This window comes from Marmota marmota, unplaced genomic scaffold (assembly GCF_001458135.2).
Source record: "Marmota marmota marmota unplaced genomic scaffold, marMar, whole genome shotgun sequence".
Taxonomy (NCBI): domain Eukaryota; kingdom Metazoa; phylum Chordata; class Mammalia; order Rodentia; family Sciuridae; genus Marmota; species Marmota marmota.
The window spans coordinates 8,901,151-8,927,356 of record NW_026000223.1 but is presented as its reverse complement, the minus strand read 5'-3'; the positions used below and the strand labels follow the sequence as shown (position 1 = coordinate 8,927,356).

Below are 26,206 nucleotides of genomic sequence, written 5' to 3'. Positions count from 1 at the left end.
CCCAAAAAAAAAAAAAAAAAAAAATGCCAAATGTCTTCTCTGATATAAGGGGTACTCAAAATGGGGTAGGGAGGAAGAGCATGAGAAGAAAATTACCACTAAATAGGGAAGAGAGGTGGGAGGGAAGGGAGGGAGAAGGGGAATTGCACAGAAGACGGAAGGAGACCCTCATTGTTATACAGAATACATGTATGATGATGTGAGGGGAAAAAAAAAGTGTGTCACATTAGATTGGGTAGAGAGAAGTGATGGGAGGGGAGGGGAGGGAAAGGAGGGAATGGAAGGACAGCAGAATAAAATAAGACATTATTATTGCTGTGGGTATATACGTGACTGTATGACCAATGTGATTCTGCAACCTGTACACTCAGAAAAATGAGAAATTATACCCCATCTGATTCAAATGTATGATATGTCAAGATCATTGTACTGTCATGTGTAACTAATTAAAACAAATAAAAAAATTAAATGCAAAAAAAGTTACTTTATAATAAATTTCTCTTCATAAATATTAGGTTTGAATTCTCATAATTTTATAAGATGTATGAAGAAATTGGAGAATAATTTAGTCCATAGTCCCAAATAATAAATACCTTGGTCAAAGGAAATGCAAAAAATAAAAATAAAAAATAAAAATAAATTCTATTCTGCCTTCCTTTTACATTTTATTTTCTCTTAATGTACTGTATTTCTACTATATTTTGGAACTATTTGGTTTACATAACTTCTTTCCCCACCATTCATATTGCTGTGATTATTAGTGCTGTGGAATACATAGTTGACTCCTGCTGTTTATTTCATTGTAAGATCTAGTTCACAGTCATTGTGCATGCTGTTGTCAATTGCTGACCCCACCATTCCTGTTTTTGTGGTAATTAGTGTTATAGATGTCATAGTAGGCATCAAGTATTTATTTTATCTCTGTGAGGTCCTAGGAAGCTACAGCGAAACTATAAGCTCAACATCTCTCAAAATAAGTCACACAGTGATCAACAAATACATGAAAATCACTAAACACTGCTAATCATCAGGGAAATGAAACTCAAACCACAAAGAGATATCACATCACCCAGTAAGAATGTCTATTATCAAAGACTAACAATAACAATTGCTGAGAAGGATAAAGAGAATGGGAGCCCTTGCATGCTATTGATTAGAATGTAAATTAGTACAGTCACTATGGAAAACCATATGGAGTCTCCCCAGAAAACTAAAACTAGAACTACCATATGATCCAGCAAACCCACACTGGGTATCAATCCAAAGGAAATGAAACCAATAGGTTGAAGAAACTTCTGCACTCCCATATTCACAATATCCAAGAAATAGAAGCTACCGAAGTGTTTGTAATCTAATAAACTGATAAGGAAAACATGGCACATAGACAAAATGGAATACCAAATAGCCACAAAAAAATAATGAAATATTGTCATTTTCTACAGCATGGATGGAACTGGTGATCATTAAATAAGCTAGGCACAGAAAGACAAATACTGCATGATTTCAATCATGTGTGAAATCTAAAGTTTGATCTTATAGAAGTTGAAAGCATCAGTGTGGTTACCAGAAGCAGAAGAGAATAGAGAGGGAGGTAACAAGAAAATGTTGATCAATGGGTATTGAGTTGCAGTTAGAAGCAAAAATTTCTGGTGTGCTATTGTACTATTGTGCTATTGTGTGGAGTACATTTCAAAAAGCCAGAAGAAGGTATTTAAAAGTTTTCATCAGTATGATTACACTACCGGTGTGACTCTACACCATGTTCAGCCAGAGGAAGAAGTTGCGCTTCATTTGTGTTCGATGTGTCAAAATGCATTCTACTATCATGTATAACTAATTAGAAAAAATTTAAAAATTAAAGGTTTTTAATCAGACAGAAATGAAAATATTTGAGGAGAGAGAGGAAAGCACAGCAAATAAATTTGGCAGCAACCTATATGTATACCTGACCTGATTTAATCATTATGCAGTGTATACATGTCAAAATATAACATGATACCATTAATATGTACAATTTTTTATTTTGCTATGTATCAGTTAAAATAAAATTGAATACGTAAATACTCTGGAAAAATTGACCCTGCATGGCAACAATAATAACAAATTATTGAGAGTTAATTAAAATGTGGAGATAACAGGGATGATTGTGAAAATTGGATAGATATAATTCTTATAATACTACTATAGGGAAAAGGCCCAGTGGCCCGCGGAGGGGCAGAGCTGCCAACCACGCCTGCAAGGTAGGCGAGCCTGCGACCCACCGGCAGAACAGGCACAAGGGCCTGCTGAGGGGCAGAGCCGCCCCCTCCCCCCGTGCCTGCAAGGTAGGCGGAACTGTGACCACCGACAGAACAGGTCCAGCGGCCCATGGAGGGGCAGAGCCGCCCCCCGCGCCTTCAAGGTAGGCGGACCTGCGACCACCAACAGAACAGGCCAGACCTGCAACCGACAGACAGAACAGGCCCAGTGGCCCGTGAAGGGGCAGAGCTGCCAACCACGCCTGCAAGGTAGGCGAGCCTGCGACCCACCGGCAGAACAGGCGCAAGGGCCTGCTGAAGGGCAGAGCCGCCCCCTCCCCCCGTGCCTGCAAGGTAGGCGGACCTGCGACCCACCGGCAGAACAGGCCCAGCGGCCTGCAGAGGGGCAGTGCCGCTGCCCACGCCTGCAAAGTAGGCAGATCTGCAACCACCGACAGAACAGGCCTAGCGGCCCGCAGAGGGGCAGAGCCGCCGCCCACGCCTGCAAGGTAGGCGGACCTGCTGCCGACCGGCAGAACAGGCCCAGCAGCCTGCTGGCGTGGTAGGCACATCGCCCCAATTGGAGGAGGGGAAGAGCCGCCGCCCGCGCCTGCGAGGGAGACTTTGCAACTATACAAGACCAATATAAATATATAGGGGGAAAATTCAATAGCACAACAGTTTCACCAAGTAGAAAGGAACGCGAACAGTATGAAGAGACAAGGAAAGAAAGGACCACAAGCAATGCAGGTCAACTCAACGTTAGAAGAGGTAATAGCTGCAGCAGATGGAATGTCAGATAAAGAATTCAGGATATACATGCTTCAGATGATCTGGAGTATCAAGGAAGACATCAAACAGCAAAATCAGACAATGAAAGATCACTTCGACAACGAATTACGCAAACAAATACAGGAAGCAAAGGAACAGCTATACAGGGAGATAGAGGTTATAAAAAACAAACAATCAGAAATCCTAGAAATGCAGGAAGCAATAAACCAACTTAAAAACTCAATGGAGAATACTACCAGCAGAGTAGAACACTTAGAAGATAGAACATCAGACAATGAAGACAAAGTATTTCAACTTGAAAAGAACATAGACAGCTCAGCAAGACTGTTAAGAAACCATGAGCAGAACATCCAAGAAATATGGGATAACATTAAGAGACCAAACTTAAGAGTCATTGGGATACAGGAAGGTACAGAGCTCCAAACCAAAGGAATGAGCAGTCTATTCAATGAAATAATACGAGAAAACTTCCCAGACTTGAAGAATGAGACAGAATCCCAAATCCTAGAAGCCTACAGGACGCCGAATGTGCAAAATCATAAGAGATCCACACCTAGACACATTATAATGAAGATGCCCAACATACAGAATAAGGAGAGAATTTTAAAAGCTACAAGAGAAAGGAAGCAGATTACATTTAGGGGTAAGCCAATCAGGATAACAGCTGATCTTTCAACACAGACTCTGAAAGCTAGAAGATCCTGGAATAACATATTTCAAACACTGAAAGAAAATGGGTTCCAACCAAGAATTGTGTATCCAGCGAAATTAAGCTTCAGGATGGAAGATGAAATTAAAACCTTCCACGATAAACAAAAGTTTAAAGAATTCGCAGCTAGAAAACCATCTCTTCAAAACATCCTCGCCAAAGCATTACAGGAAGAGGAAATGGAAAATAACAATGAAAACCAACAGTGGGAGGTAGGACAGTAAAGGGGGGGGAAATAATCAAAGAGGAAAACAAACCATGTTTAGTAACAGAAATAAACAAATATGGCTGGAAGAACAACCCATATCTCAATAATAACCCTAAATGTTAATGGCTTAAACTCACCAATTAAGAGACACAGGCTAGTAGAATGGATCACAAAACAAGACCCAACAATATGCTGCCTACAGGAGACGCATTTGATAGGAAAAGACATACATAGGCTGAAGGTGAAAGGTTGGGAAAAATCATATCACTCATATGGACTTCGGAAACAAGCAGGAGTGTCCATACTCATATCAAATAAAATAGATTTCAAGCCAAAGTTAATCAAAAGGGATAAAGAGGGACACTACATACTGCTTAAGGGAACCATACACCAACAAGACATAACAATCATAAATATTTATGCCCCAAACAATGGTGCAGCTATGTTCGTCAAACAAACTCTTCTCAAGTTCAAGAGTCTAATAGACCACCATACCATAATCATGGGAGACTTCAACACACCTCTCTCGCCACTGGACAGATCTTCCAAACAAAAGTTGAATAAGGAAACTATAGAACTCAATAACACTATTAATAACCTAGACCTAATTGACATATATAGAGTATACCACCCAACATCAAGCAGTTACACTTTTTTCTCAGCAGCACATGGATCCTTCTCAAAAATAGATCATATATTATGTCACAGGGCAACTCTTAGACAATATAAAGGAGTAGAGATAATACCATGCATCTTATCTGATCATAATGGAATGAAACTGAAAATCAACGATAAAAGAAGGAAGGAAAAAGCATACATCACTTGGAGAATGAACAATAGGTTACTGAATGATCAATGGGTTATAGAAGACATCAAGGAGGAAATTAAAAAATTCTTAGAGATAAATGAAAACACAGACACAACATATCGGAATCTATGGGACACATTGAAAGCAGTTCTAAGAGGAAAATTCATTGCTTGGAGTTCATTCCTTAAAAAAAGAAAAAACCAACAAATAAATGATCTCATACTTCATCTCAAAATCCTTGAAAAAGAAGAGCAAAACAACAGCAAAAGAAGTAGAAGGCAAGAAATAATTAAAATCAGAGCTGAAATTAATGAAATCGAAACAAAAGAAACAATTGAAAAAATTGACAAAACTAAAAGTTGGTTCTTTGAAAAAATAAACAAAATCGACAGACCCTTAGCGATGCTAGCGAAGAGAAGAAGAGAGAGAACTCAAATTACTAGCATACGGGATGAAAAAGGCAATATCACAACAGACACTTCAGAAATACAGAAGATAATCAAAAACTATTTTGAATCCTTATACTCCAATAAATTAGAAGATAGTGAAGGCATAGATAAATTTCTTAAGTCATATGATCTGCCCAGATTGAGTCAGGAGGATATAGACAACCTAAACAGACCAATATCAATTGAGGAAATAGAAGAAACCATCAAAAGACTACCAACTAAGAAAAGCCCAGGACCGGATGGGTATACAGCAGAGTTTTACAAAACCTTTAAGGAGGAACGAATACCAATACTTTTCAAGCTACTTCAGGAAATAGAAAAAGAGGGAGAACTTCCAAATTCATTCTACGAGGCCAACGTCACCCTGATTCCTAAACCAGACAAAGACACTTCAAAGAAAGAAAACTACAGACCAATATCTCTAATGAACCTAGATGCAAAAATCCTCAATAAAATTCTGGCGAATCGGATACAAAAACATATCAAAAAAATTGTGCACCATGATCAAGTAGGATTCATCCCTGGGATGCAAGGCTGGTTCAATATACGGAAATCAATAAATGTTATTCACCACATCAATATAGTTCTTGAAACTCTAGCCAGAGCAATCAGATAAGAGAAGAAAATTAAAGGGATAAAAATATAATAAGAAGTTATTAAATTATCTGTTTGCTGATGACATGATTTTCTATCTAGAAGACCCAAAATACTCTACAACAAGATTTGTAGAGCTGACAAATTCATCAAAGTAGCAAGATACAAGATCAACACCCATAAATAAATAGCTTTCCTATACTCCAACAGTGATTTTACTGAGAAAAAAATCAAGAAACCCCTCTCATTCATAATAATCTTTAAAAAATGGATATTACTCTAACCAAGAAAATGAAAGGTATCTACAATGAAAATTATAGATCACTGAAAAAAGAAATTCAACAAGACCTTAGAAAAAGGAAAGAGCTCCCAAATTCTTGTATAGGCATAATTAACATTGTCAAAATGGCCATACTACTATATATAATATATGAATGAAACTAGATCCCTATCTCTGATCCTGCACAAAAGTCAAATCAAAATGGATCAAAGACTTGGGAATTAGACCAGAAACCTTACTATTGCTAGAAGAAAACAGAGTAAAAACTCTATCATATTGATGCTAGCACTGACTTCCTTAACAAGACCCCTAAAGCTCAAGAAATAAAACCAAAAATAAATAAGCGGGATGCTATCAAATTAAAAAGCTTCTGCACAGCAAAAGAAACAATTAAAAGCATAAAGAGAGTCTACAGGACGGGATAAAATCTTTTCCAGTTACTTCTCTGACAGGGGATTATTATCCAGAACATATAAAAAACTGAAAAAAAAAAAAACACCAAAAAAAATCCCAATCAATAAATGGACAAAAAAACTAAATGGGCATTTCTCAAAAGAAAAAACACAAATGGCCAACAAATATATGAAAAAAAAAATGTTAAACACCTCTTAACTGTTATGTGCCAGGCTATATGGGCAATGACCAAACACACTCCATTTTACCTTGATACTGCATGTCATGTAAGAAATGCTTCTCCCATGGGAACACCCTGCCTCTGTACCCATCAGTAGTTGCTTAGCATAACATGTTTGGCAACACAAAATGGCAATTCTTATCCAATGTAAAATTATTCTCTTTTTGGTTCCCATTTTTCTTGGACATAGTACCCAGTCAGAGAATGATTGTCTAGATGTTAGTAACCATTCTTTAGCTTGTACTCAACTAGGGTTGTTTTGACTCACTTCCCCTTCTGCTTATGATTTTAGAGCTTGATGTTTGTTTATGGTCTTGAATCATAGCAACAGCCACTTATGATTAATGTACTGACATGCTTTATTTATGGTATAAAAGGTTTACTCAAACCCCTAAAGTGGGTCAAAGGATGCAGACTTGCAGCCTGCGCCTTGCACCACTAGCTGGTGAATCCTGATCACCAGCTCGTGAAAAAGGTTTCCATCTCCTGCTTTAAGATAAACTAGGTGATTTATTGCAATTTTGCCATAACATAACAATCACGGGAATGCAAATCAAAACTACACTAAGATTTCATCTCACTCCAGTCAGAATAGTAATTATCAAAAATACAAATAATAATAAATGCTAGCAAGGATGTGAGAGAAAAGGTACACTCATACATTCCTGGTGGGACTATAAATTGTGCAAATACTCTACAAAGCAGTATGGAGATTCCTCAGAAAACTAGGAATGGAACCAGTGTATGACCCAGCTAGCCCACTTCTTGCCATTTATCTAACAGAACTAAAATTAATCAATACAGCCACTTCAATGTTTATAGCAGCACAATTCACAAGAGTCAATTATGAAATCAACCCAGATGCATCAATAGATAAATGGAGTAAGAAATTATGGTATATATACCCAATGGAGTTTTACTCAGTCTTACAGAAGAATGAAATAATGGTGTTTGCTGGAAAATGGATAGAAATGGAGAACATTATGCTAATTTAAAATAGGTCAGTCTCAGAAAATCAAGAGTTGAACATTTTCTCTCATATGTGGAAGCTAGAGCAAAATAATAAAAAAGAAGGAGGGGAGAATCAGATATCATGAAGATATGGGAAAGATGAGTACAGTAAAACATCAAGAGGGAGAAAGGAGGAATAGGAAAGGGAATAAAATATGGAATGATTTTTTTAATCATGCTATGTGCATATATAAATAGACCACAGGGTATTTCACCTTTATGTACAAGTAGAAAGAGCCAATAAAAAATTTAAAAAAATAGATTAGCAAAAGAAAGATTAGTAGAGTATGAAAAGGAGAATGGGAGGAGAGAAGAGAGGAAAAAAAGCAGGGGAACATGTATTGAAACCAAATTCCATGCATGTACATTTTTGCCAGGATGAACACAATTATTACGTATAAATATAATGCTCTAATAAAAAATAATTTCTTAAATAAAAAATTTTAAAAAGGTACAAAGTTTCAGTTATGCATAAGAGATAAGTTCAAGAGATCAGAAGTACAGACATGTAACTACAGTAAACAATAATGTAATTCAATATTTAAATTTACTAAGTATACTTGTTAAGTTTTTTAAATAAAAAAATGGTAACTGTGAAATGATGACTATTCTAATTAACTTGATTGTGGTAAATATCTCACAATGTATACATACATGAAAACATCAAGTCTTATATACCTAAAGATATACAATTTTGTCAACTGTACTTCAATAAAGATGAAAAATTAATATATATGTTGATAATATTTTACATATATATAAAATATATATGCTTATATATATACATATACATGCAGCATATATAGACTTGGTAATATTAATAGCAATTGTGAAGGCCAACTATTTAGATGTAACCAAAAAATTACCTTTTCCAAACCAGACTTCACACTTTGCATCCAGATCATGACAGTCTCCTTCATAACAAAAAAACTTATTTTGTTTGCAAGTATGTCCATTTTGTACAAATATGTCTTGTGGACAACTTGGTGAACTTCCATTGCAAACCTCAGCTATATCACATTCAGGGTGTACTACAGGTCTGCATGTAGTACCTGCTGCTGACAACTAATAGAAATTAAAATATAAAAAGAAAAGTATTTCATGTAACATTGTTGTATTTGTCAATATTTCAAAAGTGTGTCAATTATTTATAATTTTTATTCATTGTCCAAGACATTTTTTAGTATAAATCATTATTCCAACATTAATAATTAATTGAATGCTATCAATTAAAACAGGAGATGAGACATATAAGAAAAAGTGGATATAATGAAAGCCAAAATTTTTTTGTGCTTTCAGTACAAGGAACAAAAAAAAAATCACATTTAGCCTTGGAAAATGATTTCTTTTGAAAAAAAATATTTTAATTAAAAGTCAATTTCCAAATATTATATATGTATGAATTGAAACCACTATTTGTAAGTATTCCATACTTACAAACATACCACAATACTTACAAACATTCTTTGATAAACATGAAACATAAATAACTGAGAATGAAGGAAGGGAAACAGAAGAATGATTTATGGAAGCAGTTCAACCTTGGGGGATATTAATGAAGAAGCAGCACTACAGTCTTTCTCCTGAATTATATTGCTCCTGAATTATATAATATTATTATAATTATATTAATTGTTGCATATATAAAATTCTGAAAACATATGTAAAGAGTCAAGTGAGCACCTATCATACTTGATTATTTCAAGTCAACACTAAGATTATTACAGACTAAGAATGTAACCTAGAATGAAAACATTCTAGGAAAAACATAAATTATGCACAGTCAATTAAAGACAGTCAATAAGACAGGGCCCATGGTAGATAGTTCAACAGAGACATTCTCTTATGGGAATCTTGTTAAAAATGTATTTGAAGAACTGAAAAGAACAAAATGGAACAGCAGTCAACATCTTTACCACATAAGCTAAAATGTGACTTTTTTTAGTCAAATGATCTTTGAATAAAAAATTCACAGTTTAAATTTTTTTCTTTAGGCACTATTTGTAAACTGTACCATTTAGTGACTTCTATTTCTTAAACATGTATGGAAAATTAATGTAATTTTTAACTGCATGTGTACAGATACTTATCACAACCAGTAACATTTTTTTATTTATAAAACCCTAAATATTGAATAGAGTGAAAGAATAATTGTTCCTTTCAGTGAAGATCTTCTATATTGAAGAATTTTATAATAACTGTAAATCAAGGCTTAAAAACAACTGCATCAGGTTAGTGGGGAAATTAGCATTAGAAAGTGATCACAACACCTAACAAAAGTGTACTAGATCAGAAATATAATTCTGAATTTATTATCTCTTTATTTATTAAGGTCACTTATCCTGACTTAACTATAGCTCTACATGTCCTAATGTATCCTATACATGATTCAATGTGCTTGTAAAATTTTTGTCAACTTAAATCTTACTTGACAGTTACTGCAGCATGGTCCTGTGTCACATTGCGATCCTTGTTTCAGAATACAGTTTGCAGGATCACAGCAGCTAGCAGGACCACATTGCTATAAATGAATGGAATTCACAAGTAAAAATACATGATAATAAAATTTTTTTTTAAAGAGAGAGAGAGAGAGAGAAGAATTTAAATATTTATTTTTTAGTTTTCGGTGGACACAACATCTTTGTTTGTATGTGCTGCTGTGGATCGAACCCGGGCCGCACGCACGCCAGGCGAGCGCGCTACTGCTTGAGCCACATCCCCAGCCCGTGATAATAAAAATTTTGATAGAAGCTACATTCTCTGAGCTTGTTCTTAATTTTGAGGAAGGAAATGAATGTTACCAACATTTATTAATTTTAGCATTCCTAAACATTTTTTAAACATTAGTGTAAGACTTTTACTTTAGATTATAACAGAGTATCTGATATTCCACTTATCTTCCTATCCAAATAGAAAACCAGGAAAATAAATGGAGGCATTTTCCAATAGTATCAGACCATGATGATCTCAGTGACTTAAAAATACAGAGATGGCTGAAGTCACTGAATTAGTGGAACAGATTATTGTTAACAGTGAGACACCTAAGAAAAGAGCTCTAGATTTCTACATAGAAGACATTTTTGCACAGGTTTAAAATATACTAGACACTGCAGATAAACAGGTGAACTTGAAGAAGCAGTAATAAAAATACTCAAACAGAAATAAAGGAAAAGGAAAAAATCAGAGTCCCCACTAATCGTAAGACAATATCAACACTCTAATATGTGTGTGATTGGAGTTAAAAACTAGGAAAAGGTGAGAGGGTAAAGTTAGTTTTTGTTGAAATTTTACCAAATGTTACCAAATACACTAAAATCTTACACATCCAGGAAACTCATCTAAGTCCAAGCAGGATAAATATCAATAGAACTATACACATGTACATCTTGTTCAGCTGCTAAAACCAAAGCTAAAAAGAATATTTTGAAAACAGCCAGAAAAAAAAATTCATGCACAAGAAAATAATAGTGATGATTACTACTGACTTTTGATCAGAACTAAAATAAGCATGAAGAATATAAAATCTCCTCTTTAAGGAAACAAAAGAAAAAATTATTAGTTCATAATTCTACAAATAATGAACATGCCTTTTAAATATGAATATTAAGTTAAAATATTTTCAGGCAAATAAACAGAACATTTCTTGCTAATTATTCTGCCCTGTAAAAACTACATGAAAGAGTATATTCTAAATGTTCTTACCACAAAAACATAAGTATGTGAAGTGATAGATTTGCTAACTAGTTCGATTAAAATTCCCAAATGTAAGCATATGCCAAAACATCACATTGTATCCCATAAATAGATTATTTTTCAATTAAAAATAAAATTAAGAAATAAATGACCAATAACGACAAAAGAATATGCTTTTCTTCATTAATGTCATCAAGAAAATACAAATAAAAACATGACAAAACTGCTGAAAAGATTGACAACATCAAGTGGTGATGAGATATAAAGGAACTAACAGTTTTATGTTGCTGACAGGAGTATAAAATGACATAACAATTTTGTAAAATATTTTGCAATTTCTTATAAACACTTACTATAGGACACAGCAATTCTACTCTTAGGAATCAAGGATAATGGACCAATATTTTTAACAACTCAAAAGTCCATTAGCAGGTGAATGGAAAAATATTGTGGTATATCCAAAAAATGATATATCACTCAAAATAAAACAAAACTATGGTGACATGCAACAACATGAATGAATCTCAAAAATGCTTTATAATACATGCTATATCATTCCATTTTAATGATTTCCAGAATCAAAGAAAACCGAAAAAATCAGAAGCAGAACTGGGAAATACTAGAGAAGCATAAGCAAACTTTGGGAATGATGAAAATAATCTGTCTTAGTTGTACAGTAGTTATATACATTTGTTGAAGTTCAACCTGTCCACTTAAAATGGGTGCATATTAATACTTGTAGACTGTACCTCAATAAAACTTTTTAATAGAAATAAGAGTAAAGAGGAAGGACTCATTCTACCACAGGGTAAAACATAGTAATTAAAAGAATACAATGGTGCATACAAGTAATTCAGACCCATGTATGTGCCAAGCCCTAATGTCATTTCTGCCTTGTAATCAGGGACACATGGCATACTGCTGAGAGATTAATCTTCAATAAATGTATATAAAATAGCTGAAGGAAGAGCAAAGATTTGGAAACACATATTTGGTTGGAATAAAAATGCTTATTCTAAATTCCTCTTTACCCATCATCAATAGATTTTGCATTACATTTTAAATTTGTTCAAGAATTTTCAACCTGTAAAACCTAGACAGTATTTTCTTTTATGTACTTCAACACGATTCACTTACTATCAGTGTTCTACATGATACTCAGACATATTTGAGAAATATAACATTTACAAAACAAGATTTAACTAAAATTAAAAAATTTATTCATCAATTTTTTTAGTTATCAGACTTACTTCTTCAGTACCACAATCGCAGGCTTCATTTCCCTCCACTTTGCCATCGCCACAAACTGGTCTTGGATTTACTTGCATTAGAGGTTTATTCTGAAGACATTTGGCACCCATACTTTCAATGAAATTTTTGAAAGCCCTTATACTGCAATTGCTAAAACTCTTCACACCAGTGGTTTGCCTAAAGGTGATTCATATAATGTCATGGTCAGTACACTTCAGAAAACATATTCTATATCATATAAGTTACATTCAAATGTTAAATTTAATAGGAAACAACAAATGTTCATAAGAAATGTTCATAATTGGGCTGAAGTTGTGGCTCAATGGTAGAGTGCTCGCCTAGCATGCACGAAGCACTGGGTTTGATCCTCAGCACCACATAAATGTAAAATAAAGATATTGTGTCCACCTAAAACTTAAAAATAATATTTTTTTAAAAAGAAATGTTCATAATTATTTGTGAGGAGGTCATGTGACTCCACTGGAATATATATATTTTATTAAAATTAAGTACAAACAATTAGCAAAAATAATAGTAAATTTAACCTACCAATTAAAAAAAACAGAGGACTTGAGTAGAAATTGATCCAAATAAAAAGTTATACCAAATTAATGACAAACTTTATTAAACAAGTTATACTGTGCTAAGTACAGAAATTCCTCAAAGACCTCAAAGAAAATGTGCATTTATCAAAATTTTATGTACTTTTACCTATATAACACTAATAAGGATACTTTAGAGAATACTTCCAAAGGATGAATCAATATGGGCACAGTACAATTCTATAAAGCAAGGAGGAAACTACCATTTATTGAACACCTACTATGAGCCACATACTTAATACATGTGATTATTTAATCTACACCACTAACGAAGGAGGCTGGTGTTATCGACATTTTCAAGAAATTTAAGTAGGTGAGATGCTAAAAACCTCAAAAGTCATAGAGTTTGTAAATCAAAGAATAAGTATTCACAATTTTTTAAATTGTACATATAATTGTGTGGTAAAATATGGTATTTTGTCACATACATTAATTGTGGAATGCTTAAATAAAACTAACATGTTCCTCACTTCACCTACTTATATTCTGCTATAGCAAGAACACTTCAAATCTACTCTCTTGGCAATTTTCAAGTATTGGCACTTTATTAACTATTGTCTCCATTCTGTACAAATTTACAATAACCAAGGTATGAAGTCAGACTGAATGTCTAGCAATGGATGAATGGATAAAGCAAGTGTGGTATATACAGTTGGCCTTCCAACTGTATATATGGAACTGTAGGTTCCACATCCTCAGAGCCAACCAAGCTCAGGTAGAAAATATTTTTAAAAGCTTGTGTGTATTGAACATGCACAGAATTTGTTTTGTATTTATTCCCTACACAATACAATATGACAATTTTTTATGCAGCATTTACTTTGTGTTCAGTATTTTAACTAATCTAGAGATGATTTGAAGTTTATAGAAGGATGTGTATAAGTTATATGCAAATGAAAGTTGAGTATCCCTTATCCACGAAGCTAGAGAAGTATTTCAGATTTTGGATTTTTTCAGATTTTAGAACATTTGCACATGGGACCCAGATCTACATACAAAAAAGCAAAGTAGAATGGTGGTTACCAAGGGCTGAGAACTGGGGAGGGGAATGAGGAGACATTGATCACACCATTATTTATGACTTCAAGTTCAGGTATTTTTACCCAACAATTCATTTTTTTAACATTACATAATTCAATAAAATATTTCCTGAAATACTAATGTTACATATTCTTTTACTATGAACTTTAAATTTTGTTGATTGTATCTTCAAAATTGAAATTTTAAGAAAAATTTTAATTCAAAACTATTTCATTTTATTACCTAAAAAATAGGGAAAACAATGTCATTTACCTCATAAGGCTGTTGTGAGAATTGAATATTATCAAATAAGTGAAGTACCTAATTCAACTCTCTGGTTTTATTAACATATTGAAGATTATTGGTGCTATTGATATTGACGTCTCATTCTTTGCATAATAGTTTCTACCTCAAACTAACCTAAAAGAAAAACTAAAATTCTGCCTAAAATATTTTTAAAAATTGTTATAGCCTGCCAACATAGTTTTAAAGATCCTTACTAATTTCTTGCATAAAATACATTGAGATTTGGCAGCTAATTAACCATGCATCCAATGTACTCTCACTTAGGCTTTTTGATTCCCAGGGACTTTTTTAAAAAGCAAATTAGATGGAAATATTTGTCTTACCTCCATGCCTTTTTTAAGAGCTAACATATAATAATGTATGAGAAATGCAAAAGTGTCTATATATATATATATAGTATTTTTAGGTTTCGTAAAAAGCAAGATAAACACAAGATATTTGTGAGAAATTGATGATTATATATGAAAGTATTTTAAACATCACAAAGTACCATACAAATATAAAGGTTTATTAATAATACAGATTCAAAACCCAGGTTGGCCACAAACTAGCTATCTGACCATATGTAATTATCTTTTTTATAACTCAAGTTTCTTAAATATAAGAATGGAAATAGCAGAACCTGAACTATAGGGTTATAGTAAGAATCAAATAAATTAAAAGTGTAAAGTTCTTGGAATGGTCTCTAGCACATATTAAGTATAATGTAAATATATTATCTTTATTATCATTAACATTATTATCATTAACTCTGGGTGATCTACAGAAAACATTTATTCATAGCATATTTAAGCATAGGCCAAATGAAGAGTAATTCTCATATTTTTTGATATACATGTACAGTCCATTTATCCATCCAGATGGATGACATATATACTATAAGTAATATATCCATATAAGGACATGTTGTATGTGTATGTGTTAGTATACCTTTTGGAGATAATCTGTAATATAATTATATGTGTATATACAAGTATATGTTTTTAACTGTTCTATTTATAGAACATATGAGTTAACCCTTAGATGGTACTTAGAAGTAACTTTAATAAAGAATATGTGTTCAAAAATTAACACCTAGTCTAACTTTCAATTTTTTAGTAGTTCTTTAGTAATGACTAAGTCAAACTTATCATAGGCCATTTTTACAAACAAAAACTGTAATATACTAAAAACATGTGCTCTTGTCTAATGAATTATTTTGGGAATACTGGTAAATTTGGAAATTACCATCACATACTTATAGGTTCTACAATTTTTTCTCATTTGTTCTTATATCACCCTTAAAAATAAGAGAATAGGAATAATTATTCACAAAGATGAGAAAAGTAAGTCTAAACAAGGTTAAAGAATTTTTTTAAAGTTACACAAACATCATATATTTGATAGTGGTCTCGTACTAAGACTTCTCATTCTAAAAATTCTAAAATTCTAAAAATTCTACCTAAAAGGAAAAAAAATGTGTTGTAGCTTTCTAACATATTTTTAAAGATCCTTACTCATTGCTTTCATACAATACATATCCTACAAAAAATACCCTTGCTGATACATATTTTAATTGCTATCCTTGACTTAATTTGCTATCCTTGATTGTCTTTAATGGTATACCTCATTCCATACTACTCTTACATGTTCATGTTTTATAGTGAACTTTATCCCTTTATAGCTAATTTGAGCTATAAGTACTATATTTAAAACAGAATAAACATAACCAATAAATAAATCTATTTTAAAAACTTACATAGCTTCTAAATTCATTGCACAGATGGCTTCTGAACACTGACATTTCTTTGGATCATCATATGATATTCCCAGACTGAGTCCCAGCATTTGGGCAAAAATAACTGAAAACGCATCCAAAGTTATGCCCTTGGGATACTATAGTAACAACAAAAAATTTAAATGAAAAGTATTTCTTTGAATAGTGGTTAGAAAAATATAAAACTTTTATAATTCTGAACATTTGTTTTTCGTATACAATACTTAAAGACAGAGAGATATGTTTCCTTGGAGAGAAGAGATGCTAAAACTCTTATGAAATTTCACTGAGATACAGGAACATTGAGTCAATGCTAATCTTTACTATAATGTAACAATTGAACACCTAACAAAATTCTTAAGTAGCTACCATAACTATATAAAAGGACTATTTTAATGAAAAAATTTTCATTAGACTTTTGGCTATATGAACCATAGTCTTTAATTCATTCAATTTCATACAACAACTCTGGTATTTATGTAGGATTAGATATCTACATGATCTCCTACTAGCCCATGAAGTGGCCAAATAACAAAATTACTCAATGTGAGTGTGTTTTCTGCTTCCTTCTAGGACCCACATTGACACAGTGATTGTTAGCAGAAGAAGCCACATAAAATAGATATAGACCCTCTAGACAGCATTCCTAAATTAGGCTGATCACATCAAATCAGTGCACAGATAACTTTCTTACCCAGGAGAAATAAGATACTGGTAATATTGGTAAATTTACATGGTATGCAATACATCAGGATTTCTCAAATTAAGACCAAAGTTGGCATAGAATAAGATATAGGTGCGAGCAAATTTGTCAGGTAAGTAAAGGCATTTAATTGCTAATGTGTCAATAGTGATAATAAAGTTTTTAAGTCAACTTGCAAAAATACTGGCTTAAGGAGATCAGGTGTTCAAAGGACCTGGTTTCAAATCCACCTAAGAGTGGATACAAAAGAACTGCAGATGGGGATGGGATTGTGGCTCAGTGGTAGTGTGCTTGCCTAGCATGCATGAGGCACTGGGTTCTATCCTTAGCACCACATAAAAATAAAGATATGTGTACCCCTAAAACTAAATAAATATTTTATAAAAGAGCTGAAGATATAGCCTATTATTATTTCATAAATTCCAGAATTATGGCTAGAATAAAAATATGAAACAATTCCCATATTGGTCCCTAACAAATGGAACTGAGAACTATTATGATGAGGAGGGCAATAGGAAGACCCAAAATGCTCCCAAGATGATAAATCAAAAGTAATATGATTTTCCTAGGGATATTATATAAACTAGTATTATCATCAAAGTTTGACATTATAGGATTACTGATACATATAACATCATCATTTAACTCGCCTGTATACAAAAGCCAAGTGAAAGATGGAGAATAAATGCAAAACTAATTTGGTGGATATTTGCAATACAGTATCTTTACTGGGAAAAATCAACATGGTCTCTGAAACTGGTATGCAGAAACTGACCTAGTAATTTCCTTTTTTTAATCCATAAGCAATAAAAACAACCAAAAGTAGTTTGCCTTCAGTAAAGGTAAAATCATAGGGGATCAGTAAGTGCTATACTCATCCTTATGCCTATGTCAACTCTCCCCATCTGCTTGCTATACTATACCAGAGAGATTGTCTTTATAGCCCACACAGCATATATGGCTCCACTGTATTGATGTACAGTAAATTGATGTGCAAATGTTTTAGTAAAATATATGTATTATGGAGAGTAGGAAGTAAAATCCATAACACTTAGTAATCTACCACAGCAGTTAAGTTCATCTGGGTGCAGTGGTTGGCATCCTATCAAGGTACTCTTATAAAAGTAGACACATATTTCTGTATTTCATGTATCCCACTATAATAAAATGGAATTATATGTTTGAAGGCCATATTTGGATATTAAAGGCAACATATGACAAGTTTCTCTGAATAATGTGCCAGGTATTCCGTTACAACTTCTGGCTCAAAACTTGTCCTAGTAAAGGTAAACTTGACCGTGAAACATTAAGCAACCTTGACCTGAATGTCTCATCATGAAATAGATATTATCTGATCCACAAACCACCAAGTAGGATATTCACAGCAATACTTCATTGAATAGGTTTAGAAAGAACAAGTAAACTGCACAAGCAGGTGTTTCAGAATGCCAATGTATTGTGCTTCTTTTGCTGCCTCTCTCACAACTCTTTATGACAGTGAGCAGATGCCCATCATTAAAAGAGAAGGCAAAATCATGGGCTTAATCTATAACTAGGTCAGCAAGATACACTACCAAGAGCCAGAAGTAGAATTTAAAGCCTTATTCAAAAGACCAAGTGGAAGTTGAACATGATAGCTAATTCCTGCAATAACAGCTGCCTGGGAGGCTGATGCAGAAGGATTTCAAGTTTGAAGCTAGCTTGAGCAAAATAGTAAGACACTGACTCAAAACAAAACAAAACAAACAAAAAAATGTTCAAGTAGGCCTAAGTTCAAGCAGTAACTGTTCATGTTACTTAAAAAGAGAGATGGTTGGCTTTGCATGGCTTCCTACAGAATGAAGCACCCTACCTGCCAGTGATGAGCCCCCACTATAGCACTATGTTGGATTAGCCAGTCAACTGTAGATAGATTCATTACATTGAATCATTCTTTCACCAGAGAGAAAGATTTGTTTTCACATATTGCCTGTCTGCACTGTTTCTACCAATATTTACCTATATTGACAGAATGTCTAGCACTTCTGATTCTCAGTTCAGATCAAGGTCACATTTTGTGACACAGTATTTATGGAAGTGGATTCACTACTACCAGATTTGCTTGTACCATGTCTCATAACCCAGAAGCACTTGGCTTACTAGAATGGCATTATGGCTGGTTCAGGACTCACTTGTGGAACCAGCTAAGAGACCATATCCTGAGAGCTGGCAAAGATGTTACTAAAATTATCCTAAATCAGCAGCCAAAATTTGGTGCCATCTGCCCTGTAGCATTAGGCATGAGACTGAGAACATAGGTGGCAATGGTGAGGGTGCCCCTTTAACGATAAAACCAAGAAACAAACAAAAAAATACTAAGCAATTCATATTTTCTGTTTTGGGGACCTTGAACTCTATATATTTGTGTATTAGTACCTGTGGGAAGAATTCTTACCAGGGGAACATACTCATGACACCATTGAATTAGATACTTAAGAGAGTCCAATGGACGTTTTAGGCTCTTTAATGACCCTGAATAGACAGGCAGAGAAAGGAATCACTGAATAGGATAGATCTAAAAGGAAATTTTGTTGGTGCTATATAATGACACCAAATAGTTGTTGTCAAAATAACAAAGAAAAAACTAGCAAGGACTCATATCCCACATGACAAATACCACAGGATTCATATATCCCACAGGACAAATAACCCAATCAAGCTAAGGGTCCTGGAGCAGGTAAGAGGAGTGTGGAATGTGGGGCAAAGGAAGAAGCTCTTCTGATTATTCACAACCAGGGACCAAGTGGGAAGAGCACAGCAATAGTTTGTTTCCTTTTTACCTCCTAGTAACACATATAAACAACACTGGGGGGTGGAGCTAACTTTCTGGTTTCCGTTAGGAATAGGACTAAATTAATAATATTAGTTAATGGGACTATGTTCAGGTTGATCATTTTTCATCTCAGCAAAGAACAGATGAAAGCCAACGTGAGTGGACTGTGCTGAAGATATTCTTTTCACCCTTCTAGGTTCAGCTTCCACCATTCTCCACCCTGCTTGTGCCGTGGAACACTGAATTGAGTGAACTACATCAACGGGCTTCCTTATCTTTTAGTTTTGCTCAATAAGGAGCAATAAGGAGGAAGGAGAACGGTGAGGTCAGTGTATTTGGTTACATGTGAAATGGCTGCATCCCTCAACTGAAGACTGGCTCCTATCAAGCAGATCTCTCTACAAAGCTTCCTAATTGTTTTCTTTGCCGTGCAGAAGATTTTTTATTTGATGCCACCCCACTTATTGATTCTTGATTTTAGATCTTAAGTTGTAGGAGTCTTTTGGGGAAAGTCAGTGCCTGAACCACTATGTTGGACTGTTGATTTTATACTTTCTTCTGACAATTGCAGCATTTTGGGTCTAATTCATAATTCTTGTTACTCAGGATTGATTGCTTGACTATTATGAGTCTTTTATTCTTCCATGTAAATTTTAGGACTGTTTTATTAATTGTGTGAAGAGTGTCACTGACATTTTGATGGGGATTGCATTGAATCTGTGGATTGCTTTTAGTAATTTGATCATTTTGGCAATATTAATTCTTCCTATCTAAGAACACAGGAAATCTTTTCATCTTCTAAGTTCTTCTCTAATTTCTTCCTTCAGTGTTCTATAATTTTAGCTAAAGAGGTTTTTCATTACCTTAATTAGATATATTCTCAATTATGTCTCTGTGTGTGTGTGTGTGTGTGTGTGTGTAAAGCTATTGTGAATAGAATTGTTTTCCTGATTTCTTTCTCAGCAGATTCAGTATTAAAGTATAGGGAAACTATTGATTTTTGTATGTTGATCTTGTAACCTGCTACTTTGGTGAAATTCTTTATCAGCTCTACAGTCAATCAGGTAGAAATATTTGGGTCTTCCCAGTATAGGTTCAGCTCCTCGGCAAACAGATAATTTGGCACTTTCTCAATTTTTATTCATTTAATTTACTTCCCTTTCCTGATTACCCTGGCTAGAGTTTCAAAAACTTCAGTAGGAATTGTGAGAGGTGAGAGGGGACATCCTTGTTCTGTTTCCAATTTTAGAGGAAATGCTTTCAGTTTTTCTCCATTCAATATGATGCTGGCTTTGGTTTTGACATATATTACCTTTATGATGGTCAAATAAGTTCCTTTTACCTCTAGTTTCTTCAGTATTTTTTAATATAAATAGATGATGGATTTTTCAAAGGCTTTACGGCATCTATTGAGATAATCCTGTGATTTTTGTCCTTAATTCTACATGTTATGAATCACATTTATTGATTAATGTATGCTGAACCAACTTTGCATCCCTAGGATGAATCCTACTTGATCATGGTGTGCAATCACTTTAGTGTGTTTTGAATGTGTATTATTAATAGTTTATTAAGGATTTTTGCATCTGTGTTCATCAGGGATATTGGCTTATGGTTTTCTTTCCTCAATGTATCTTTATCTGGTTTTGATATCAGGGTGACACTGCTTCATTATAATAATTTGGGAGTGTTTCTGTCTATTCCATGAAATAATTTAAGGAGGACTGGACTAGCATAAGTTATTCTTTAGATCTGGAAGAATTCAGCTGAGAATCCATCCCAGGCCTTCTGTGTTAAATAAGTTGGAATGCTTTTTATTACTGCTTCATATGGTGAATTACACACATGATAATGGTATGTTTAGGTATTCTATATACTCTTGGTTCAATTCAGGTAGACCATATATGTCTAGAAATTTGTCAATATATTCTAGATTTTCTAGTTCATTGGAATATGAGTTTTCAAAAAAGTCCCTAATGATTCTCTGGATTTCAGAAATGCCTGTGTTGGTATATCCTTTTTCATTTCTAATTTTATTGATTTGGTTTGGCTAAGGGTTTATTTATCTTATCTTTTCAAAGAACCAACACTTGACTACATTGATCCTTTTTTATTTTTTTAACTCTTTCTTTCATTAATTTTGGGTCTGATCTTAATAATTTCTTGTCTTCTTCTGGTTTTGGAATTAGTTTGTTCCTGCCTTCTTAGGGACTTGAGATATAACTTTAAAATGTTTGTGATTTTTTTAAAATGTAGTTATTTAATGGTATTAACTTTTAGAACTGACTTCATAGTGTCTCAGAGATTGTGGTAAGTGGTATCAATATCTCATTTGATTCTAAAAAGTTTTATCTCTCATTTATTCTCTTATCCATTCAAAAGGGTATCATGTTTATGTAGTTTTATAGTTTTTCTTACTGTTGATTTCTAATTTCATTTCCTTGTGATCTGATAAAATTCAAAGGATTATATGGATTTTTTTATTTGCTGAAACTTGCTTTATGACCTAAAATATGGCCTATTTTGGAGAAAAGGCCATATTCAGCATTTCCATGAAATGCTGAAGAGAAAGTGAATTCAGCTGTCATTAGATGAAATATTCTTTAGCTATTGATTATGGTTCTTTTGAGTTATAGTTATACTTAGGTCATAAGTGTCTTTATTGATTTTACATCTGGATGACCTGACTCTTAGTGAGAAAATTATGTAGAAATCACCCAATATTGTTGTATTGTCTGCCTGAGACTTAATATCAAAAAGTATTTGTTTTATGCAATTAGGTGAACAAATATTTGGGCAAAAATATTCTATTTTTCTTGGGAATTTTTCCCTTTATCAAAATGTCATGACCTTCCATATGTCTTCTGATTTATTTTTCCTTGAGGTCTTCTTTAACTACTTCTGTTTGCTTTCAGACTCCATTTGCAAGGAATATCTTTTTCCATTCTTTAACTTTCAGGCTGTAGTTGTCTTTGCCTATAAGATGAGTCTCTTATAAACAGCACATACTTGGGTCTTGTTTTTTAATCCATTCTGCCAAGTTTATATCTTTTAATTGAACAGTTAAGACCATTTACAATGAAAGCAATTATGGAAAGACATTTGTTATTTTGTGTCCTTTTGATTAGTTTTATATATTTAATTCAGTCTTAATTGCCATTTGCTTAACTACTCTTCTGTTGAGTTTCATCCATTCAGGAGCTCTGGGGTTTGTGTCTTTATCTTTTTTTTTTTTTTTTTTTGGTCGGGGGAGAGTGGAGAGGTACCCGGGTATTGAACTCAGTGGCACTCAACCACTGAGCCACATCTTCAGCCCTTTTTTAATTTTATTTAGAGACAGGGCCTCACTGAGTCCCTTAGCGCCTCGCCATTGCTAAGGCTGCCTTTGAACTCGCAATTCTCCAGTCTCAGCCTCCCGAGCTGCTGGAATAACAGGCGTGCGCCACCATGCTGGGGATATTATTGAAATCCTAACTCTAAACTTTTATCATCTTAATGTGACATCAAGGAAATTTATGAAGGTACTTTTAGTTAGTTTGTAGGATATTAGGGAATTTATTTGGTAAGTGATTAAAAAANTTTTTTTTTTTTTTTTTTTTTTTTTTTTTTTTGGTCGGGGGAGAGTGGAGAGGTACCCGGGATTGAACTCAGTGGCACTCAACCACTGAGCCACATCTTCAGCCCTTTTTTAATTTTATTTAGAGACAGGGCCTCACTGAGTTGCTCAGTGCCTCGCTTTTGCTGAGGCTGGCTGTGAAATCACGATCCTCCTGCCTCAGTCTCCTAAGCTGCTGAGATTACAGGTTTGTGCCACTAGGCCTGGCCTGTGTGTATTATTTTTTAAGTATTTACTATCATGTTGGCTTAGTGGGCATTAATTCTTTAAATTTATCCTTATCCAGGAAATTCTTAGCTTTGCTGGTTATAGTAATCTTGCTTGGCTGGATTTTAGTGTCTGAGAAGTCAGTACTGGGCTTTATTGGTTTACCTCTAAATGTAATCTGACATTTTTCTCTTGATACTTTTAATACTCTTTTATATTAGGCCTTTTGATCATGATGTGTCTTAAAGAGTTCTTTGTTTTTTTCAGTTTTTGTCTTTGGAGTTCTGTATGCCTCCTGTGCATGGATATCCATCTTATTCCTAAAGTTTGAACTTTTTTCTGCTATTATTTCACTGAAAACATTCCTAATGCCATTAGCCCGTGTCTACATTCCCACTTGAATTCCAAAAACTCTGAATTTTGTCCCAGTGTTAATGTTCTAATCATAAAAGAATGTACGTTGTCTTCAAGGCCTAAAATTCTGTTTTCTACATAATCTAATCTATTGATGATACTTTCAACTGAATATTTATTTGATTTATTATGTCTTTCATTCCCAGGAGTTTTCATTGATTGGCTTCTTTTCAGAATCTCTCTTTATTAAAATGGTCTTTCACCCTTGTATTTTCTCTTTCATTTTTTTAGATCTTCTTTTAGTTTGTTAATCATTCTAATAATCAATTTTTATAGTTTTCTTCTTGAATTATCCTGTTTCATATCTGTTGGCTACTTTGTTGTGGGATTGTAAGTTTGGAGGAAAGGGTTATTTGCCTGTTTCTTCATGTTTTCTAGGGTCTTACACTTGTGCATCTGTTGAGCTGGATTCCTGTTCCTCTTTTATGAGAGTGTCCTTCAGTAAGTAGTCATTGTTTTTGTAATAATTCCTGTGTTTTCAATTTATCTTAGCTTTAATGCATAGACTCAGCATAATTTAAGTGTTAATTTCAATCTCCAATGTCTCTCAGATTGCCACTGCAGATTTACTGATTTAATTCAGTCTTTGAGAATTGCTTCAACACTGTGGGTTCCTCTGAAGTATTTTAAAACGTTTTTGCTGTAAGAGTAGATGTCCATTCCAACTTTGGGCCTGGTTATCATTTTGAAGTTTTTATCTACCTTATTCTATATGTTAAAGTATTGATTTAAAAAAAAGTATTGTTGAAGCTTAAGTGGGGTTTTTTGTGTGTATAAAGGTGTGATCTTTCTTGGATGGACTTCAGGTATAGCTCAACAGCAGAGTCTCTACCTTGTAAACTCAGAGTATCACAGTTATTTTCCAGAAAAGGGAAAACAAACAATAGCAACAATAGCAATAAACAATACACAGTATTAAAATAAATGTCTAGTGCCTACTACAGTTAACAACAACAATTAGATCTAGCATCAAGGTAAACAGCAGATGACAACTATGCCATTTATATACTAAAAGTCACAATGACATGAATGGTGGGGGCAGAAATTATATAAGCTAAATAGTTCTAAAAGATGGCACAACTACAGTTCATTAAAAAGAAAATGGATTCGTTAGGCAAAAAAAAAAAGTTTAAAATACTCAATAAGTGAACAGAGGGAAAACAGAAGAGAGGTAGTAAGTGATGGCTATGAAGAAAGAAGAGAAACATAAAAGAAGCAAAATAAAGAGAAAAATGGAGAACAAGAGAATTCAGCAATTAGAGGGAGAAGAAAGAAGATAAATGAAAATTAAAACATACAAAAAAAACCCCAAACCAAACCAAACAAAAAGCCTTAAGCCCCCAAATACAAAACAAAGTAAAATTACAAATGGGTGAAAAATGATAAAAAATATCAGCATTTCAGCATATATACACATATATGTGTGTGTGTGAAATGTATTTATCAGCATATACATTTCATTTTGATCACTATTATCACCTATTTGTAATTTTTTTTGTTTTCTGTGTGTGTGTGTTTCTGTGTTTCTCTGTGTGTGTGTGTGTGTGTGTGTGTGTGTCTGTGTGACAAACCAATCAGCACATCAAGAACACAGAAATAATGAAGGAATGATATCTGCTGAGGTGGTCAAAACTGTTAATAAGAATAAATGTTCAGGCCCTTTTGCTTGTTTTTGGACCATGTACCCCTAAGATGGAGGGAGGGCTGGGGGTTGTTAAACCCTTCATCTTTTTTTTTGTTGTTCACCAAGCTGCCAGCTGGAGTGGCCTGGAACCAAAGCTGGTTGTAATAGCTCTCAGCTTCCCTTTTCACTAGTATAAGGTGGGATGATCAAATGGGAAGTACAGTCAAGCTTTGTCCGGACAAACCATGGCGGAGCTGATACAGAATTCTAAATGGAAGTTCTAGTGGCTGGGGTTTAGTTCCAATCAGATCTTTGGAATTTGTTGAGTTATATCTGCTCAAGAGAGATCTCTGCTGTGCATCTGGATCCAGGGCTCCCCTGAGAACTTAACTCATAGAATGATGCAACCAACCCTCTACAGGTCTTGCATAATCCACTGCCCATGAATGTGGTCCTCCCAGGATCAGTACCAAAATGCAA

The 26,206-nt window shown here is 34.0% G+C and overlaps 1 protein-coding gene across 1 annotated transcript in view; it reads right to left on the bottom strand.

The window, feature by feature from the left end:
• The window catches only part of LOC107155345 (disintegrin and metalloproteinase domain-containing protein 32-like), a 179,536-nt gene that overhangs the window by 64,617 nt on the left and 88,713 nt on the right, over window positions 1-26,206 (bottom strand). The window contains exons 11-14 of the mRNA XM_048792765.1: window positions 16,333-16,469; window positions 12,666-12,843; window positions 10,151-10,243; window positions 8,589-8,787 (exon numbers count right to left, since the gene is read on the bottom strand). Coding sequence (XP_048648722.1) covers window positions 8,589-8,787; window positions 10,151-10,243; window positions 12,666-12,843; window positions 16,333-16,469 — 607 coding nt within the window. The remainder of the gene's footprint in view (window positions 1-8,588; window positions 8,788-10,150; window positions 10,244-12,665; window positions 12,844-16,332; window positions 16,470-26,206) is intronic.